This window comes from Equus quagga, chromosome 9, assembly GCF_021613505.1.
Source record: "Equus quagga isolate Etosha38 chromosome 9, UCLA_HA_Equagga_1.0, whole genome shotgun sequence".
Taxonomy (NCBI): Eukaryota; Metazoa; Chordata; class Mammalia; order Perissodactyla; family Equidae; genus Equus; species Equus quagga.
In genome coordinates this window covers 115,195,285-115,216,699 of record NC_060275.1, presented here as the reverse complement: position 1 = coordinate 115,216,699, position 21,415 = coordinate 115,195,285, and the positions used below count along the sequence as shown (strand labels likewise).

Sequence of the window (21,415 nt, the reverse complement as noted above, 5' to 3'; positions counted from 1 at the left end):
GGCGCGCTCGGCGGGCGCCGCGCGAGCCGCCCCGATGTGGCAGGAGGCGATGCGGCGCCGCCGCTACCTGCGGGACCGCGCCGAGGCGGCGGCGGCGGCAGCGGCGGGCGGCGGCGACGGGCTGCAGCGGTCCCGGGACTGGCTCTATGAGTCCTACTACTGCATGAGCCAGCAGCACCCGCTCATCGTCTTCCTGCTGCTCATCGTCATGGGCGCCTGCCTCGCCCTGCTCGCCGTCTTCTTCGCGCTCCGGCTGGTGAGTGGCCCCCCTGCGGGATGGACCCCGCGCATTCCCAGTGCCCGAAAGGAGAGGGACCTAGCCCGCCGAGCCGCGTCCTGCCGAGGGCTGCCCCTCGGCCCGCAGCTCCCTGCCCCTCCTGCCGGCCCGCAGCCGGTCTGGCTCGGGCAAGGGCTCCGGGCAAGAGAAAAGTTTCCTTGGAAGGTTCTGCCCAAAATAAAGTTGCCAGGGTGTCCACCAGGTGGACGGACAGGGCGTGTGGTTTTTCCATCTCAGCGCATCCGCTGGCAAACTCCGCTGCGCTTTGCCCCCGCGCTGCTGCCTGCAACATCCGCCCGAATGGGTCTCAATCCGAGTCAACCAGCGGGTTCTTGGCGAGGCCACTGCACGGCCCCTGAGCTGGCGTTTTAGTTTGGATTGGACGTTATCTAACGTTGTAAAAAACCTGCCTTGGGAAAGTGGTTAATAGCGAGGAAAATGAAAATAAGTATATTATTATACATCTTTGCCTTTAAATCTGTACGTATTTAGTGCCATAGACAGAAGGAGATGGGGTGTTGACCTGTTGTGAATCTTCATCCTCTGAGACCCTAAGGAACAAGCATCGTGGACCATTGCTTTCCTGCTTCTAGAGAGGCAGTTAATCGTGTTGACTGTTTCGTACAGGTTGTTAAAGTGGATTTCATTACTAGAAGCATAATGCAACTCAACAGCTGATGTCAATTTTGCCAATTTATATTTTTCAAGCAGAAATCCTTGGCTGGCTCCCTTGAGCGGTGAGGGGAAATCTGTAGATGGCAGTAAACTTCCTGTTACTGATCATTCTGTTTGTGTGGTTCAAACTTTTACACCGCCTGTGACATGTGTGTGCAGATTTTGTGCCAGGCATGGATTATCCAGTGAGATATTTTTGATCAGTGGTTCATCTGGGGAAGTCTCCAGTGAATGACATTTTTGTAGCTTATAGAATATAAATATGCACCTATATTCGTGTCCACTGAGCAAATAAGTGGATGTTTGCTTATATTCCCCCAAGTGTGCAAAATAGCTGTCCTTGGTATTTGGCAATTTGGTTCTGTTATCTTGAGCCAGATGGTGCTCAAATGTTATGCATGAGAAAACTTGTTATCATCATGGGGTTCTTTAAAAAGTAAAGTTTTCTTTTCCCCCACGCCGCTGGAGAGGTGCTGTCTTATGATGGAATTCAGTGAGGGAAGAATGAAAAATAGAATGTAGGAGACCATGGTGCCACAGATCGTAAACTGGTTCTTATTCTATAAAACATAGAGCAGAGAGCACCTTTGGATCCTGTATTCTGGGTGTGGGTTCAGGGCAGTCCTCCCCCCACCCCGTAACCAGCCTCCACTGCTCCCTGAGGTGGCATCTTTATCTGTCTTTGCCACTTTTAGGACCGAAAAGGACTCAGAGACTTCTGCTCAGTCTCATTGGCAAGCAGGATCTCTCAAAGCATCTGCTTTTCGTTCCTGTACTTGCAGGGAAGAAAACACGTCCGTTTTCCTCTGGAAATCTGTTCTGCCAGGACACTGCTGCTTGTGATTCTGTTGAATCTGTAATTCAAACCCGTTCTGGCTTGTTCTCTTCTAAGTGGCAAAGGAGGAGCAGGTGATGGCCTATTTATAGTGCCATTAATATATTTAAAGACAAGTGTGAAGTTCATACCTCTCCTACACATACCACTTTGTTTTCTATGAGACAGATCTCTAATTTCTTTAACCTCATTGATAGGGATGTTCTTGAGTGGGTCGGTCAGACATTCAGTGTAGTGGAGCCAAAAGCACTCTTCTCTGGCTTGTCTTTGATCTTCGCGTTTGTGTTTCTTTACACAGTTCCTTTATGTCGCATTTCACCTAATGCAAATGCTGGAGTGTTATCTTTTTAAAAAGTTTATCCAGGTTTCTTCACTCTTCCTTGATAAATCAATCATTTCCACACTTTCCTGGCATTCAGCTAAATTGTCCTAAGCCCAAAGCGGCCGCTTCCCATGGCGTGGCTGTAGCCTACGGTGAGGTCCAGAGACAGTGGAATGGATCCTGTTCTTTGCTGTACCTGGTCCATGGTCTGACTACTGTGTACATCCTTCCAGGTGATGAGCTGTGCAGAAACATTCCAGAATCAGGGAGGGTGACTCGGTCTGGTGGGAAGGCTACCTTCAGGTGGGGACCGGGGTTGCAGGGCTAAGTGGATAGTGGGAAATGCCTGGGAGGAACGGGCACTATTCCCCGAAACTGGACTTTAGGAAGGACTGGGGCAAATCTGAGCTCCTGACAGCTCCTTTCTATTTTGCTTTTAGTAATATCAGAAACAGCAGTTCCACTTTCCAAAAAAATGCTCTCCATCCAGTTAGTCAAAGATGGTGGGGGGGGGGGAGTGTTGGAAGGTGGGACAGTGTTAACACAGAGCTGTGTTCACATGGAGTGGGGTGAGTTCATTTCTCAGACTGGCCAGAGCTTGACTTCCAAGGGATCTACCTTGGGACGTGGAAATAGCTGCTTGGGGCCGGCCCAGGTTTCCACCTTCAAGCGCTTTACTGGAATAGCTAGGCTCTGATGTAATTCAGGAGCTCGACAGATCTATTTTTGCTGCCTGAAATCTTGGACAGTTTCCTTCTTTCCCGTGAATCTGCCTGATTTCGATTTCCATTAGACTTCCATCAGTTCTTGTAGTAGAAAAACTCTGGCATTTTCTTACCGCACATCCACAGTCTCCTAGAACATTTGGATCACAAAATGATCTTAGCCTTGTCCAAGTACATAGTGATTTTTTGCTATATGTAATTGCCATTGTATAAATTGATCTGAAATATCTATTAAAAAGAAAAAAAGTCAGCTTTATCTTGACTTACTATTTCCCTAATTGACATTATTCACAGACTGATTTCACTTAATTTCAGTCGATCATCAATCCGTGATTCTGCATCATTGATCATGAAGTGAAAGTAACCTTCAAGGTGTTTTTATTATGCTGCAAAAATAAATTCTGAGTTGAAACTTCACCGTCTTGCTTAATTGTTTTCTCTATAAAAAGCTATTAAATAGGTTTAACCCTGCATTTGTTGAGAATTATCTAGACATGAAACAAAGTAAATAGAACACGACAGCATGTCTTAAATTTTAATATTCTGTTTAATAATATGAAAAATATTTTCTGTTGCTTATTATGGAAATTTTTAATCATAGTATTGGACATGAGCAAAATAAACTTGGCTTCAGAACACGTGGAACTAATGAGACCAAACGTTAAGTTCTAAGTCTTATGACGTCACTTCATTTTCCAGAACTGGTTCTCATTACTAAATGCATGAAAACCCTTTCTCAGAGTTAAATCATCTATCATTTATTATGTCCAGAATCAACCAGCTTTTCTCTAAATTTGCCTGTCATTGGTAGGAAAGGTTGGCATAAATTTTCTAGTTTGTCAAAATACCAGCTGGCTCCAGCCAGATTTGTTTTGGCTAAAATTTATGATTACAAATAGTATTTGAACCAGAGTAGAAAAATTTTATTCCCATAAATTTTGAATAGTTACATATTTACATAGAATAGTTGAATACATTGAATAGTTCCATAAAATAGATTTTTTTTTGTTTTTTAGTGTGATACTGAAACCTGTGTGAGTTTATCCTTTTACTAAATATATAACATGTATGATTTTGACAATATGATCTACTTTCTTGCTTTTACTGTGATTTGTTGTGCTAGGTCTTTAAAACAATAACCACAAGGACATTCCATTACAAATCAATTTTCCAGCATCAGGTATTTTTTCTAGGGGCAGATATATCAGAGTGTTTCTTTTATCTGTACATGGAGAAAGAATCTTAATTCTTCCAAAACAAACAAACCCAATCATTGTAGGGGGAAATTGGCTTTATCATTCCAGACAATATTTTGGCGCCCCCAGTGGGTGGAAGGATGTCAATGACAGAGTCAACCCTTCACCCCTTTCTTGGGGGGTGGAAGGCTGGAGAAGGCAGATAAATGTGCTTGGCATCTCCTCTAAGGTGCAGGAAATTCTGTGCGTACTTTCTCTAGTCCAGTAATTCTCAGAGTGGAGGGGAATAGTGCATGTTCGTAGGAATTGAAGTAGAGGTAGCTAAAGATGCATCTATCTATGAATTTCTATACATGCAGGAAAATCTTACTGGGCAGGTATTTGTAATTTGCAACCAGTAATTCACTAAGTCATTTTAGTTATAATTTAACTGCAGTATAAACAAAAGACAAGGAAAAACTGTAATACTCTGTTTGGAAAGTGGTTGCAATTTAGAGAGCTAGCAAGAAAGGATTTAGAAGCATCCTTTGGCTATTAAATTGCATAATTAACTATATGCACAGTAACTTGCCTTCTCCATTTAAAAAAGGCAGAGAGTGTAATGGTTAAGAGCATCCATTTGCGTTGGCATTTTGGCTTTGTCTCTTTCCGTCTCTGTGGTCTTGGGCAAATTGTTTAACCTCCTCATGCCCCAGTTTCCTTGTTTGTAAAAAGGAGTGGTGCCTGCCTCGTAAGATGATGGTTCAAATTAGAACATGTGAAGCACTTAGAACAGTGCCTGGCACAGAATGTGCCCTCAGGAACCGTTGTTGCTAGTGGGTCTTCTATAGTTGGATTTTCCTTGTCGCTGTGAAAGGACACGTGGTCACATATCATTAGAGCTGGAAGGGCACTCCTTCTACAGATGTGGAAACTGAGACCCAAAGAGGCAAGCTCATTTCTTCAAGGTCACACATTTGCAGTGCTGGACTAGGTGCAGGGTGTTTGACTTTTCCTGGGTGAACTTTCCTAGAGATCCCGGCAGGTCTACAATTCCCAGCTCTGGTCCTGGCACAGCAGCAGTTTTCCTGTTGAACTTTCATAGTGATATGAATGTCCTCAACCTTCCTTCTATGTAATGGAGTTACATTTCAATTTTTTTCTTTTTTAATGTTAAAAGAATGTGAGTAGAGATGCTTCCTCACGATTAACTCACTGAGGTAAGCATCATTTATTTTCATTATGCTGAATATTCCCAGTGTCTTCCCCATTAAACAAGAATCCGTTGTAGTTTTGCTTTTGTCGTCTGAGAAGTCGCTGGCATAAATACTGCAGCATGTAACCGCCATTCCTGTTGAGTTACATGTGAAACTTACCAATTCTTACTGATATTTTTAAATCAAACATTCTATTTAAAAGATAACACTGTTAGAGCTGATATATTACTCTGTTAAAGTTGTTTCATGCTTCTATTAATCACTTTCATACGTTTGACTAGTAATTGTGGTAGGAGAGGCAAAGCCGGGTGTTTGGGCATAACCCACTGGTTTACTCATCCTTTCTATAACTTGATATTGGCATTGGCACAATCCATCGGACTTCACTCATTCCTTCCTTTGCTGATATTTACTGAGTGCCTACTAAGGCCAGCATGCTGGTGCTCCACCCTGAAGTAGCTGGTCTGTGACACACTGATGTGATCCCATAAACTACTGTTTACCTCTCTCAGATGGCCTGTCAGCCTGGACCCCAAGGCGTGAGGGTATCTGTATCTGGCTCCCTAGCTCCATGGTCTGTGCCCCAGTGACTCCCTCATCTCGAGGGGAGTGGCTTCAACCTCTCCTTCCTGAGCTTAAACCGTCCAGCCTTTGCTGCGCATTCTTATCAGTATTGGTTTCTGCCTCTGATCCCTACAAAGTTCATGAACTATATATATGAAATATTTTAACTGCTTTGTCATCTGAAGTTCAGAAGAGTTTTGTGAGTTCGTCTTGTCTCCGCAACTAATGGTTAATTCTTTCAGGAAAGAAGCGTAGCACTCCCCGTATTTAACACAGCACTCAGCATGTCCCAGGTGCTTAATTAACATACGGGTAATTTATGGTGTAGGAACCTTTTCCTTAGCAGCAGTCATTTCCATCTTGTAGCCTCCTGGTAAGGGCTCAAACCTTTGTTGATGGAGTGGGATCAGGGTCTGTCAACCCTGGATCAATTTTGCCACTAGTGTTTGTTTCTGACAGATTAATTTCTCTGTCTTAGCCTCAGTGAATAACAACCCAGCCTGTGGAGATCTGTTGGGAATTAAGTAGGATAGACCACAGGAGCATTTAGCACAGTGCCGGGCACATATCGTACCCGAAACAAATGTAGGTCACTGTTATGTTTCTACCACAGAGGATTCTCCTTATCAGGGTCTCCTGTGGATGTCTTTCTGGCTGAAAACTAAATGAGTACTAGGATTTTTCAAACCTAGGTATGAAAGAGCTAGAAATGTGTTTCTATTTATGTGATCAGTGTTGTGCATATAACTTGGAGGTATTAAAAAAAGAGAGACAAGGAGAAGCATAGATTGTTTAGTTAAGAGTCACATTTTGACATAAGTTTAACGTTCTCCAGCCAAATTGAACACTCATATTGACCTTCATGTTTTTAAATTTTTTTACTTTTGGATAATGTTACATACAGTTACCAAGAGTAGTAACATATTTACCATGGTTTCTTGATAGCAAACTAGGAAATTGACACACACCTGGCAGTTCAGGTTTGCAATTACTAGGTGCATTTGGGAAGTGAGAAAGGATTGTTGAGTTAGCTTGTGTGTGTGGTCCATTTGTCCAAATTAAGACCTTGCTAATGTTGCTTCAGTGTCCTCTTTGTATAAGGATACAATAAAAGTTTCAGGGACAGGAACAAGGAGCCTTTGGAGGAAGACTTCATTAGTTCCACTGTCACTGGCAATGTTACAAATAATTCTTTCTGTTCTGTCTTTTTGCTTGGGCTTATACGTCTGTCCCCAGGAGCCAGCCTCTGGTGAGAGAGTGATGGACACAGTAATGAGAGGCTCAACCTGAAAAACCTTTGTGGGCAGCTTTGCCAACCAGTTTTCTGACTCTGCCCAGGGTTCTAGAACGATGGCGCCAAGACTGAGAGAATGAGAAGATAGACTGGGGTCTCGGCCGTTAGGGATGCCTAAGGCCAGTTGTATCTCAGAGTTGAACGAGGTCACTTTAAAAAAACTTGTCGCTTGAAGTGGGAATTTTCAGTTATTAGCACAATTAAAATAGATTGAATGAATAATTTATTGCATTTGAAACATACAGACATAGACTACAATAGCTTCTTTTTAGAACATTGAAATTCTTGACATTTCTCAGGATGGTTATTATTGTCTGAGAGAATCTTGTGAATAGGTCAAGTCTCCAGGGTCTCCGCCCAACTGACGATAGTGGATCAGTATGATTGTCATGGGACCTCCTGACTGCAAGATCTTGGAGTTGGAGCTTCTGCCCATTTCCACCAATGTCCTTTACTGTTGCTCAGACATGACCATGTCAGGATGTTACAGCTAGGACAAGCCAGAACTCAAAGGTGCTGGCTTTCATTCCTACGTGCTAACCCCCTAGACTCAATGATTGTGTGTGTGTTTGAAATGTCCTATATTGTTTTTTAAAGCTGTATGACAAACAAAAGGCAAAATAATTAAGATTTCAAGCTACTAGTGATCTGTGGACATTATAAAGGAAACAGAATTTTAGACCAGTTCATTCCTAGAATCAATAAAAGCTATTGATGTTAAAAATTCAGAGAAGAAAGAGATCAGCTGAACACAAATCAAAGAGATAGTGAAGAAATGTGTCCGTGGTTCAGACGTACGGTGGACCTAATGTATTGTCCCTTCCCATCATCGACTTACAGTTAATTCAGATGTATATAACATGTGTTCTTCGGAATTGAATTTTAGGTACACAGAATGTGATGTCTCACTTGATTAACCTGATTACTCTTTGATTCTTCAGCACAATCCTCATTGATCTCTATCTGGCTTGCTTATTTATTTATACTAAAATAAACACTGGTGAACTCAGTCCAAACTAGAATGTCTCTAATAACATATTTCCATCTGTATGCTACACCTGCCCCATTCTCTTATCTACCTTCAGAAGTAAAATGTATATGGCACTTTTTTTTTTTTCTTGAGGAAGATTAGCCCTGAGCTAACTACTGCCAGTCCTCCTCTTTTTTGCTCAGGAAGCCTGGCCCAGAGCTAACATCGTGCCCATCTTCCTCTGCTTTATACATGGGATGGCTACCACAGCATGGCGTGCCAAGCAGTCCCATATCAACACCCGGGATCCGAACCAGCGAACCCCGGGCCGCCGAGATGTGGAAGGTGCGAACTTAACCGCTGTGCCACCGGGCCAGCCCCTGTATATGGCACTTTTTATTTATCATTCCCTTGCTTTTCTTTCAGTTCATTTTATCACATACACACACATATATATCATATACATACACATATCGTATGTGTATGGTATATATGTGGTATGAGGTAGTGATCAAAATCCATTTATGTATTTTTCCTTGTGGAGAATGAATTTTTATTGATCTATTTTAGTTAATCCTTTTCTCACATCTGTCATATATCAAAATTCCATATATGAGTGGTTTGTTGTGGGCTATCTATTCTGTTCCATTGGTTAAGTTTTGGTTTTATCCTATAATACTGTGTGCACGCACGCACACAAACATACACACAGTATGATTACTAAAGCTTTATGATAAGTATTTATATTAAGCAGGGCAGGTAACATTCAACTCCTTCAAAAGTTTCTTGGTTATTCTTGACCTTTTGTTCTTCCATATAAACTTTACAATCGCCTTATGTCAACTCCATAAGAAAAAACTCTATTGGGATTTTGTTAGTATCATTTTGAATCTGTTGATTCATTGCTGAGAATTGGTATTTATGATATTAAACTTTTCTATCCATGAACATGGGCCATCTCCCCATTCACTTGTGTGCTTCAGGAAAGTTTCACAGTTTTCTGTATGCTGCTCTTACTTCTCCATCCAAAAAGATATTTTGTAGTTTGTTGTTTACCATAAATGGTGTTTTAAAAATTATGATTTTTCTTATTTTGTTGCTGATGGAAAGTGATACAGTTGAATTTTGGATATCAATTTTATATCCAGGCAACTTGTTATCATATCCTTTTTATTACTAGTAACTGAAATGCAGATTCTTTCAGGTTTCCTCTACAGACAATCATGTCTTCTGCAAATACTGAGAGTTTTATTTCCTCTTTTCCAGGACTAAGGCCTTTCATTTCTTTTTCTTGCATTATTAAGCTGGTGAGGAACTCTAATATGATATTGGCAGAATTGGTGATTGTGGGTACCCTTGCATTTTCTTAATTTTAAAGGGAATTCCTTCATAGTTTATCCTTTTAAGATGATGTTGGTTGTAGGTTTTTGTAGATATCCTTTGAGATTACCTTTTACTCTAATTTACACAAAAGTTTAAAAGTGATTCGGTGTTGAATTTTACCAAATTGGGATAAATGTATGCTTTTTTTTTTTTTTTTAATCTGCCAGTGTAATAAATAATAGTTATAGATTTTCTAATATTAAACAATTTTCATATTCCTGAGACAAATTCAGTTTTCATGATATCTCTTATAAAATGTTGAATTCAATGTGCTAACATTTTGTTTAAGAGTTTTGCAAATATGTTCTTTGGTGAAATGAGTTTGGAATATTCCTTTATCGAATTGTCATTTTTCTTTTAATTAAAGTTTTGCTAGTCTTATAAAATAAGTCAGGGAGCATGCCTTATTTTTCAGTTTTCTAGAACAGTTTTCTCTATGTTGGAAAGAGTTGATAGACTTTGCTTAGAAAACCACGTGGGCCTGTTGCTTTCTTTGTCTAAATTTCACTTTAGTATCTTTGATAGTAATAGGATTATTTCGTATTTCTAATTTGAGACAGTTTCTTGAGACTAATTCTTGAGTCAGTTTCAATATGATTTTTCTAGAAATTTTTGCATTTCATCCAAATTCTGAAATTTAATGGCATGCATTTGATAATACTGTTCTCATTTTAGCACTTTACGTATACTCTATCTCTGATTTTTACTTATAATGTTATTTTTACAGGATTTCTTTTTTTCCTTACTTAGTCTCATCAGATCTCTATTTTATTTTAACTTTTTCAAGAACCTTTCTTTGTCTTTGCTGATCCTCTCTATTGCATTTTTGTTTTCTATTTTGTTTGTTTCTGCTATCTTTTTTATTTTTATTTTTTTTGAGGAAGATTAGCCCTGAGCTAACTACTGCCACTCCTCCTTTTTTTGCTGGGGAAGCCTGGCCCTGAGCTAACATCGTGCCCATCTTCCTCTGCTTTATATGTGGGATGCCTACCACAGCATGGCGTCCCAAGCGGTGGCATGTCCGCACCCGGGATCCGAACTGGCGAACCCCAGTCGGCCGAGAAGCGGAATGTGTGAACTTAACCGCTGCGCCACTGGGCCGGCCCCCTTCTGCTATTATCTTTATTAGTTCTTGTATGAGTCAGAACATAATAGATTATGCTATGGAAACAAACAACTCCAAAATCTTAGTGGCTTAGCACGACAAAGGTTTATATTTTGCTCACTCTACACAGTAAATGGGAGTGAGCAAGGGGACTCTCCCACGGCAGTCATGCCGGGATTCAGAATGAAGGAAGCTGCACCTCAGAACGTCTTTCCTTCCTCACTTGCTATACCAGGGAAGAAAAGAGTGTTTCAGTGTCTTGCTACTGGCAATTGACGTCTTCCACCTGGAAGTGACATATCACTTTCATTCATTTTTCATTGCTGAGAGTAAGTATTCTATTTCTCTACTGCTGCATAAAAAAACCCCACAAAACTTAGTAAGTGGAAACAACGACATCTTTTATTTCCTCCTGAATCAGCAAGTTGGGCAGGTTGGCAGTGGAAGCTCATCCTTGCTCCATGTGTCAGCTGGGGTGGCTTAAAGGCTGGGAGCTGGAGTCCCCTTCAGACTTGTTCACTTTTATATGCAGTGGTCAATGCTGGCTGGCAGCTGAGATTCAGTTGGGACTGTAGGCTGGAACACCTTCATATGACCTTTCCACATGGTTACTTGGCTTCTTCACAGTGTGGTACTGGATTCTAAAAATGATCATCCTAAAAGAAGAAGAGGGGAGTACATGGAATTCTTATAATCCTGTCTCTGAAGTTAGATAATACCACTTTTACCATAGCTTATTGGTTGAAATGTCACAAAGATCTGCACAGATGCAGTCAAAGGGGTCATAGAACCTCGCTTGATGAGAGGAATGTCAGTTGCATGTAAGATGGGATGTGGTGTGGCCTCATCTGTGGAAAATACAGTCTGCCCCAGTACCTTGTATGGCCATGTCAAACTTCATATGCCTGGAAGGAGGGCATATCAGTTAGCTTGTGCTGTGTGACAACCACTCCAAAATTTAATAGGTTGGAGTAACTACCCTTTTATTTAGCTCACAATTCTGTGGGTCAGCTCTTGGCTCTTCTGATCTACTTGCTCACTTGATCTCTGCTGGTTGATTTCATGTCTGTGTGGTCAGTGACAGGTCTCTTGGTAGCTGGATCATCTAAGGTGGCCTCATTTACATGTGTGGCCAGTTGTCAGGCTGTCAGCTAGGGCTGTTGGATAAGATGATGGGGTCTCTGGGCTACATGTCTGCTCATTTAGCAGGCTAGCCTGAGCTCCTTGCAGGGAATTCACAGGGTTCTATAAGAGCAGGGGGGAAGAGGACAAGCCCCAGGAATTTTGAAGTCTTTGTGTCATGCACCTGTCATCAGATTGGCCAAAGAGAGTCACACGGCCAGGGTCAGAGTCACTGTAGGAGAGAATTACACCAGGGCATGAACACAGGCAAGGGGATTAGTGCACCCAGTTTTGCTGACAAAACCACAACAGAGTGGTGAACTAGAATGCTTATCAGCCCTAATTACTACTACAGTCCACCTACCCTGTCACCGAATATTTAGTTTACTCCTTCCCGAAGAAAACGTACATATCCCTTTCTCAAGAGTGATAACCCAGAAGTCCCATCCACTAATGAAAGGAAGCTCAAAGTCTAGGATCTCTGAGTGAAGGACACTAGTTTGTTCAGAGGGAATGCTGAGCAGTCATGTCTATATAAAGTCTGAATGTGGCTTCTCTTGATCTGGAGACCTATGGACTAAAAAGACTTGTTATCAACCATCCAGTTTACAAATGGCAACCACAATAAACTCTCCCATCATCCCAAGGGAAGATTGACGCACATTGGTCTCTGGTTTGTAGCAATTCCAAATCCCCAGGGCAGGCAGTTTGAGGGCCCCAGGCCCTGGGCCTGGGGATTGCTTCTTCATTAGACCCAGATTCTTGCCCTGGAAATGGTCCCCTTGTCTGTTGTTTTCTGTGACATCTGAACCTGCCCTTTGGGAGGTTCTTCCTTGTTTACCATCCTCTTGACAACATCTGGATTGAGTGTTAGGGAGTATGCCCTAGCTGAGGACTGAGCAGTTTTCTCCACCCATTTCCTACCATAGATAGAGACCCAAATTTCCTTTAAGTCTCGAAAAGCCATAGTAAAGGTTGACATTTCTTTTGGAAACAAAAATCACTCAGAACAACTTCTACTTCTTATCTGTTTAATTTCAGTCATCTTCAGGTGTCAGTGACCATAGCCGTAGTTCTTCTCAAGACACATTTCTTAGATTTGCTATGTTTCTTTACCTTCTCACCCCATCTCTCTCTCTCTCTTTTTTCTGTGTGTGCTTTTAGCCTCTTTGGGAAACACTCTGGTTCTCTTTTCTCTGCACCATTTTGTCCAATCAAAAGGATTTACTGGCACTGTACTCTTACCTGGACTTTACTCTGAGGCGCCTTAATCCATCCATTTGCCACAGTGGGTTTGGTTTTTCCCCCCGCATGGCTGAGTTTTAGTCAGCCTTTCTAAGTCTAGGAACGCGTTTTATCATTGACTGAGTGGGACTGAGGAGCACTCCCTCTTCCAGCCTGACAAACCCATGTAATCCTACACTGTTTGGCTTCCTTTTCATTCCTCCTCATAACTGAGCAGTTATTTTCTGATCTTATCTTTTCCTTGTAGTACCTTAACAAATGCAGTCAACAGCAACGAAGCCACACTTGTAACATTTTATTTAATGACCTCTTCTAGATCAGGGCTCAGCAAGACTCTGGCCTGGGCTCAAATCTGACCCACTGCCTATTTTTTCAGAGGAAGTTTTATTGGAATACAGCCTGACCATTCATTTCCATATGATCTATGACTGTGTTTAAGGAACAGCAGCAGAGTTAAATTGTGTGACAGTGACCATATGGACTGAAGAAAGCTTAAAATATTTATGATCTCATCCTTTACCAAAAAAGTTCACCGAGCCCTACTCTAGACTTACAATCCTATTAAGGCATCTTTTGTCATCCAAGATAAAGCAGTTGACCAAATGTTGGACCATTGCTTACCTTGGGTTGCCATTTTTCCATCTTTGATGACATTTTCCTTGCTGCTTCTGCCACCTAGCAGCTATCAATGCTACACATTTTAGGTTTTATTGGAGCAGCATCCTATTTCATGTACTAATTTTTGTTATCAGTAAAAATGTTATAAATTGTGATGGGTTAACAAACAAACCCCAAATTTGGCTTAACACACCAGAGGTTTATTTCTTGCACACATATTCTGGCCAGAGTGGGCCAGGAGGGAAGTTCTGCTCATCTCAGTTACTCGGAGAGCTGGGCTGTAGGAGTCTTCCTGGTGACATGGTCTTTGCACCATGGCAAGGAAACAGCCGTGGGCCTCACTCTGGCATTTACATCCCTCTGCCCAGGAGAGCGACACTTTAGTCCTGCTCACATTTTATTGCCTGAGCATGGTTACTTCTAACTTCAGAGGAGGTCAGGAAGTGCTCCCTGGAGGAACCCAGAAGGAGGGAATGGGGCATATTTCTGAAGGTCCCTGACCACCACGTCTTCCTTCTTTTGGTTTCTTTTGTTGTAACTTTTCCTAGTTTCTGAAGGTGATACTTAGGTCACTAGTTTTCAGCCTTCTGTTTTCAGTAGAAAGCTTAGCACCAGAAGGGAGCTTTGGGATCAGCAGAGAAGTCGTAACCAGTGGGAGCTTGCCAGGAAATCTGAGAAGCCGAGCACATGTAACTTCTGGCCGAAGACAGCCCCCACAGGGGAATTCGTGGGAGGCTGTCACCTTCACATGACACCACCTCTGTAAGTGCACAGCCAAATATCCGGTGAGGAGCCCAGTCTGGGCTTCTGAGGTCAGAGTGCTGCCTGTGGAGCAGCGGAGAGCAAGGGCAGGCTGGAACCCACTAGGCTTGTCCGTGTGTTTCTCCAGCCATACCTGACCCGGCAGGCCATCCTTCCTGGGGGCTGCTTCCTGTCCACCTCCCAAATCTTGGGCAAGTGCCTCCTTAGGCCAACTCTCACCCTGGGAAGGGGATTCTGAGAAGTAGCTTTAACCAGTCTGACAATAGAACAATCCATCACAGTCTACTGCTTGTCAACTGGGCATCACATATGCCTCTCTTAACTATATTTTACTTCTGAATACAGAAAATAGCAGAATCATGCTTCAACCTAGTATGATACAACTGTTCTTTGTACAACCGAAGATACACTAACCATGTCCCTAAAAGAGGATATAAAGGAGCATTTTGTCCATTTTAATGACGTTTATTTCTCTTCTAAGTAACAGTCCCTTTAAAGATTCTGTTTCTTGTATACTTGGATATAAAGGCTATTAATACACTATAAATATATCATAGGCAGAAGGAGAAAGAAAAATTAATAATTTAATATGCACATGCACAAAAATATATTCATGTCAAACCAAGGAAGAAATATTTATAATTACTACCATCCTCACTTCTACAACTGATCACGTGGAAGTGGCTGGTGTTTTAACTTCTTGCTTCCACTATCCATTCCATATTCCCTTTGCCCTGTCCTAGCATCTTATCTGGTCATATTTCCTTGCCTGGTGGGATGACACTCCACATGGTACTTTGCAGTTAGACAGTATTTATTGTTAGACATTTCCATGAACTTTTATCACAGGACATGGAGCACCGGGAGACACCCTGATGATCTTCTGCTTCTGATTCTAGTCATCCTCTTTCCTGCCCGTGTTGTGTATTAGTGACTCAATTTTCCTTGATAGTCGTGATCAGTAGCCCCAGCCAGTGCCAAAAGCTCTTCTCTGCCCATTGGTTCGGTGACATTAGTAGTCTAGAGTGGCCAGATAGCAATCTGTCTCCAGTTTAATGGAAACATTATTGAGTTTCCTGGTGGAGACAATTTTCCTTGGGCAACTAAGCCTTCTAAATTGGAACAGCTCAAATTTACAGAAATGGGAATTATGACATTTTGCTAGAGGATCATTAATAGGGCAGCCACTCTTATTTCCACCCCTTGATTCCCAGACCTGTGGATCCTGGCTCTTGGAGAACCAGTGCCATGTATTGGTTGCTGTTTCAGAGCATCTGCTGCATCCTGGAAGACATTCCCCCAGCCCCACAAGGTGTTGCCCACAAGCAGGCCCCCTAACTGAGTCTTTAGAAGGTCTTTCCTCCTTCACTCAAGGAAGCTGCTTCAGGGCAATGAGCAGGGTAAGACCAGTGAATTCCAAGAGCATGAGCTCATTGTCACACTTCATTTGCTGTAAACTGAATGTTTCGGTCAGAAGTGATGCTGGGTGAAATTCCCTGTGAGTGAATACTGTATTGTACAAGTCCACATGTGGTGATTTGGGCAGGAGCTTTGTGGACAGGAAAGCAAAACCCATCTCTGGAATAAATTGAATTCAAGTAAGAACAAAGTGCTGCACCTTCCATCGTGGAAGTGGTCATTTATAATCAACCTGCCATAGATGGCTGGCTGGTCCTCTAGAGAATGATACACGTAAGGGGCTCAGAGGTTTACTGCTTCAGTTGTCTCCTGCAGGACCACCTATAATCCAGACCTAGATTTTTATTTCCTCAGGCAGCTGGTCATAGGGAACTCTCTGTGAGGACATAGGTACAGATTCAGAGAGAGAGAGGAGGCAGTGTGGCAGCGGTAGAGGCTATGAGTATCTGTGGCATTTGCTCATGCAAGTTACTTGTGCCTTCAGAACCTATCTGAGCCCTGGTTTGTGCATACCACCTCCATTTGATGATGAGATGCTACTGTACAGATCCAACTTCATAGCCTGGAGGGTCACGCAGCACTCCATCAGTGATGGGAATCTTCAATGGGATTTGGTGGTCTGTGGTCAGCGTTCAATTTCTTCTGGGGTCTGATAATAAGCCTGCAGCTGTTTCTCAAGAGGAGAATAAAAATCTGCAGAATCACTAAGGCACCTTCATAAAGCACTGGTTTGAGTGGAAAAGTGAGAGCTTACAGGGAGATCTGTGAAGACAAACACAACTAGTCACCCAAAGGATAAGCAAGATGGAGGAGCTCAGTGGAAAGGTCTCTGGAAATCTCTTGCTTCTATGTAGCTACTACCTCTGTGCTTTTGTAGACGGGTCTCTGCTGGGCCACTGTTCACCAGCAGCCAGAAATTGGGCAGAAGAGCAGGATATGGGGCAGGGGAGGGGCAGGACAAGCTGAAGCCTGCCTAGACCTCTGTGACTGCCCATAGTCATATCTAACTGCAAAGACCTTAGGGGAGAAGGTGCTTCACTTTTGCATCCCAAATCTGGCACAAATTCCTCTTCTGTTCAACTCTAACCAAGAGCCATAAAGGGAAGTGGGTTCTGGGAAATGTAACTCCCAGCAAAACCAAATTGACAATAGAACAATTCAGCTCAACTTTGAAGATTTCCTCCAAGCACCAGTTTCCCTCCAAGCACCGCTTTTCCTGCATACTGCAAATATTGATATGTATTGTTTTCATTATTCTTTTTAAATTCATGTTATGATTTCTGTTTTGATCCAAAAATTATTTAAAGTTGTGCATCTTATGTTGTTACAAATATGTGGTAATTTTTAATTTATGATTTTGTTTTAAACTTCTAATTTGAAATTGTTGTGATCAAAGAATATGGATCTCTATGATACTTCTTAGAAATTTTTTGCAAGTTTCCTGGTACATGATTTTTATAAATATTCCATGTGCACTTGAGAAGAATACTGTTCTTCCTAAGGTTGGATGTGGAATTCTGTATTGTCAATTAAGTCAAGCTTGCTAATTATGACTTTCAAAATATTTGCATCTTTTATTTATTTATTCATTTATTTATTTATTTTGTTTGCTTGACCTATCAATAGTTGGATGGAGATATTGAAATCTGCTCTTTGTAGATTAGTTTACTTTTCCATTTAGTTCTGTACATTTTTGCTTCATATGTTTTGAGGCTATTTTATTGGATTTTTAGGTGTTTAAAATTGTTATAATTGCCTAAGAATAGAGCATTTTGTCTTCATCCTTAATTTTTTTTTACTTAATGCATATTTTGTAAGATATTGAAATAGTTATTTTCCATCTCTTTATTTTCAACCTTTCTTTGTCTTTTTGCTTAAACGTGTCTCTTGTAAATAGCATAGCGTTGAGTTTTGTTTTATAATCCAATCTGAGAATGTACTTTTTAGTTGGAAACTTCAAAGCACTTATTTCGTTGTGGTTATTGATATGTTTGCACTTGTTTGTCCCATTTTACTGCTTTGCTATCTATTTGTCCCAATTACTTCCCCTTTCTCCTCTTTTATCTTTTGGCTTGATGCTTTTTTCTTCTCTCTTGTTTTTTTCCCTCTGATGATTTGGAATTTATGCATTTATTTGTATTCTTTTAATGATCACCTTTGAAATTGTACCATAATAAAGATTTCAAGTTGGTCAGTCTTGACACTTAGATCATTAAATGACTTTGGAGGGGGCCGGCCTGGTGGCACAGCAGTTAAGTGTGCACGTTCCGCTTCGGCGGCCCAGGGTTCATTGGTTCGGATCCCGGGTGTCAACATGGCACCGCTTGGCAAAAGCCATGCTGTGGTAGGCGTCCCATATATAAAGTCGAGGAAGATGGGCATGGATGTTAGGTCAGGGCCAGTCTTCCTCAGCAAAAAGAGGAGGATTGGCAACAGTTAGCTCAGGGCTGATCTTCCTCAAAAAAATAAATAAATAAATAAAAATAAAAATAAAAAAATAAATGACTTTGGAACACTTTATCTCTAGTTTTTCTTCTCCTAGCTTTATTAGTCTTACTATTAAGTGTTTCAATTCTATCTTTTTAAACCCAGCAGTTAGACATTCATTGTTGTTGTTTCAGATGGATGATGTGTATTTTGTTGTAGCACTGTGTGTGCCAGTATGTCTGCTCACCTCCTTTTGTATTGTACAGTCTTTTTAGGATTAATTTTGTAGAAGTTCTTTTACAGAGAGTTTCTTGATGCTAAATTCCTGCTAAAAATGATTTATCTGTAAATCCTTGTGTTTTTGCTCTCAAAAAAAAGACAACCAAACTGGTTTCTTGGCTGAATGAGATGGATTGTTATTTTTGTTCAGTAATTTGTCCTTACTGTCTTGCACTGTTGACATTTCTGCCCTTGTGCTGTTGATCTTTGTGGGTGATCCTTCCTCTCTCTTTGGCCACTCTAAGGATCTTCTCTTTATCTCTAACAGTTTGCGTTTTTACCATCATACCGTATATATGCTTGTCTAACTGGCTTTCTGGAGTTGTAGATCCATGGTTTTCATTGGAAGTGGATAATCCGCAACTCATCTGTCTTTAAATGTTTTATCTCAAGTGTCTTCATTTTGCAGTTTGTATGTCATAGCTAAAGGCTGACTTGTTTTTGTCCAATGACAGTCCTCCAAAGTAATTTTTGGTAATAAAGTACATAATTATTTAGAATGCAAAATAGGCATCATTCCAATAGTGAATAATCACACTAGCCTTGGTGAGAAAATACTGAAATCTGAAGGAAAAAGGGAATGGTCATCATGATCCTAATTGCTGTCATCTATGGTGCACTTGTCATATACTGAACACCCACCAGCCGTGCAGCGTCTGTATGGCTGTTGGCGTGAAGAAACAAGCTCAGGGAGACCCAGTGCTCACCCTGAGTTGCACAGCAGTGAGTGATGGTTCTACCTTCAGTCTGTTTGACTGTAAAGCACTTCACTAAAATATATTTTTTATAGAAAAGTAGTATTTTACATTGGACTGTCCTTTACCATCTACATGAAAAATAGTACTGCTTAACAAAAAATGGAACGTGCTCGTGAAAAAGGATGAAAATACAGATAATCTGTTGCCCCCTGGAAAAGCCTCTAAGAAACAAAGGAGTTGTCACATAATAAATAAAAAGCAATGGGTATTTAATGGGCCTAGCAATTAGAAGCCATCCAAAATTACCAGAAAATGCATTAAAAACAAAAGAATAAAATGTTTGAAGAGAGTGATAGGAACCATTATCATTAGTCGATAAACCATGCCCAAGATCCCCCTTTTAAAGGCACTTGCATGCATTTCGTTTAGTTTGCAGTATATGGTAACTTTTTTCCATGGAGGGAGCAGGGGCTGGGATACAGAAACACATTTAATTTAGATTGACAATGTTGTTAATTTTTCAGTTTGCTTTATTTTAGGCTACTCTCTTTGTTTTATATTCTGAATTTTGAAAACTCAATTAGCTCCAAAGAAAACAGCCACGGGGTGTGCCTTTGTGGCTCCATTCATTCATTCATCTTCCCATCCACTGGGAACGGGATGGGGAGGGCGGAGAACCCTGTAATTCAAGATCTGAGGGCATTCCTTTATTACATTGACTTAGCCTTAAGAAAAACGTGTGATGCAAACAGCGAGATGAGGAAAGAATGTCCTTTATAAGCTTATACTTTCTTTCATGAATACTCCACTGTTTTTTCCTTGACATACTTACAAAAGATTCTATTTTGTGGAGAAGTCTATATTAAAACTTGTTTGGAGTTAGAGTTTAAAAGGCAAATGAAGAATAAATTGGTGGCTGTTCTTTTTCCAGAAGAGCCCCGATCCTTCAGTGGGCTCAGGTTTTGCAATGGTTAGGGCCACAAGCCTTGGGAACAGTGGCCGGCCATCCAAAGCCCTTGGCCATCTGGGAATCCGCCTCACCCACCGAGGCTGGGGAATGCTATTCGAAGCTGAAGCTCTTCCTCTGGTGTGCAGGGTGGATGAGATGGTGTCGCACATCTGGTGAGCAGGGGTATGCCACCAACCCCCTAGGATCGCCTTTCTATGCCCCTTCCTCCCAAAAACTATGTTCCCAATGATAGTTTACCCCTGGTTTAGCATGAAGACGTATGTCGCTTTTGACCTTAAAAGCTTGGTTTTTTTCCTGATTTTAACAGAAATTACAACACTTTCGTGGGTTCCTAACAATAGTGTGGGACCCAGGCACTGTGTCTACTATGCCTAATGTGAAGTTACCCTCCAGCCCAGATAAGTCACTTCTCAGTGATGAAGACCCTGATATTATAAAAGAAAATAAAGTGCGATAGAGTTCAATATTTCAAACCCAAAACAATATCAAGTCTTAGTATATACTGGACCCAGCGCCATAAGACATTGGGTCTTTGTTTTGTTTACAGTAAGATCTTTAAAAAGACGAGTGCAGGAAAAGCCCCAACCGCTAATTCAGGGGGTCTTCCACTTCCTGGAAGGACTCCATCTAGATCTTTCTGTTCCTCTGGTTACTAATTCTCACTGTACAGTCATGCATATTTTCACACCATTCTCAGTCTTTCTGGAGAAATCGGAGCCAATGAAGTCAATGATTGTTTCTCCCCTGCTGGGTTAATGAAATAAGTGAAAAGACACGCTACGAAACCGCTGTCCTGGTTGTTTCCTAGTTAGCTTTCTGTCCACAGCTCAGTTAAGTTCATTTTGGGGGGTTTAAAATAAAATCAGTTTTCATGGCTCCATGTGCATGGCTATCGTTCTCAAATGTGACGTCCTCAGAAGACATGCTGCTGTGTCCACGTGTCCATTTATTTGTGGGGTCTGAGTGCTGGAGAGTGCGCGCAGCCTGGAGTACACCTGATACCCTTTTGCAATGATTGTGAAATGTGTCTGAGTAAAAGTACAACGTAGGCACTTAATTGTGGACAAAAATAGCAGTGGCGGGAGAGAATAAGACCGTTGCACTTGACCCTCCTGTCTTCTTACAGTTCTGGAGACATACGTTCTTTTGGCCACTCAAGGGTTGGCCTTTGGTCTAGCTCGCCACCTGCTGCACAACCAGAGGGCGGAGCACACAGTGGTGGCCAGAACAGACCTCAGATCTCTGGCTCTGTCCCTCACCAGCTCGACAGCCAGGCCAGCTTATTCTCATCGTTGGTGCCTCGGTTTTCTCTCCTGTGGAATAGTGCCAGCAC

At 41.6% G+C, this 21,415-nt stretch overlaps 1 protein-coding gene across 2 annotated transcripts in view; it reads left to right on the top strand.

Moving 5' to 3' along the window:
* The first annotated feature begins 6 nt into the window (after nucleotides 1-6).
* ADCY2 (adenylate cyclase 2) overlaps nucleotides 7-21,415 on the top strand; it is a 401,911-nt gene continuing 380,502 nt past the window's right edge. For both annotated transcript variants that reach the window (XM_046672164.1, XM_046672163.1), the window contains exon 1: nucleotides 7-256. In XM_046672164.1, coding sequence (XP_046528120.1) covers nucleotides 35-256 — 222 coding nt within the window. In that variant the 5' untranslated portion in view covers nucleotides 7-34. The remainder of the gene's footprint in view (nucleotides 257-21,415) is intronic.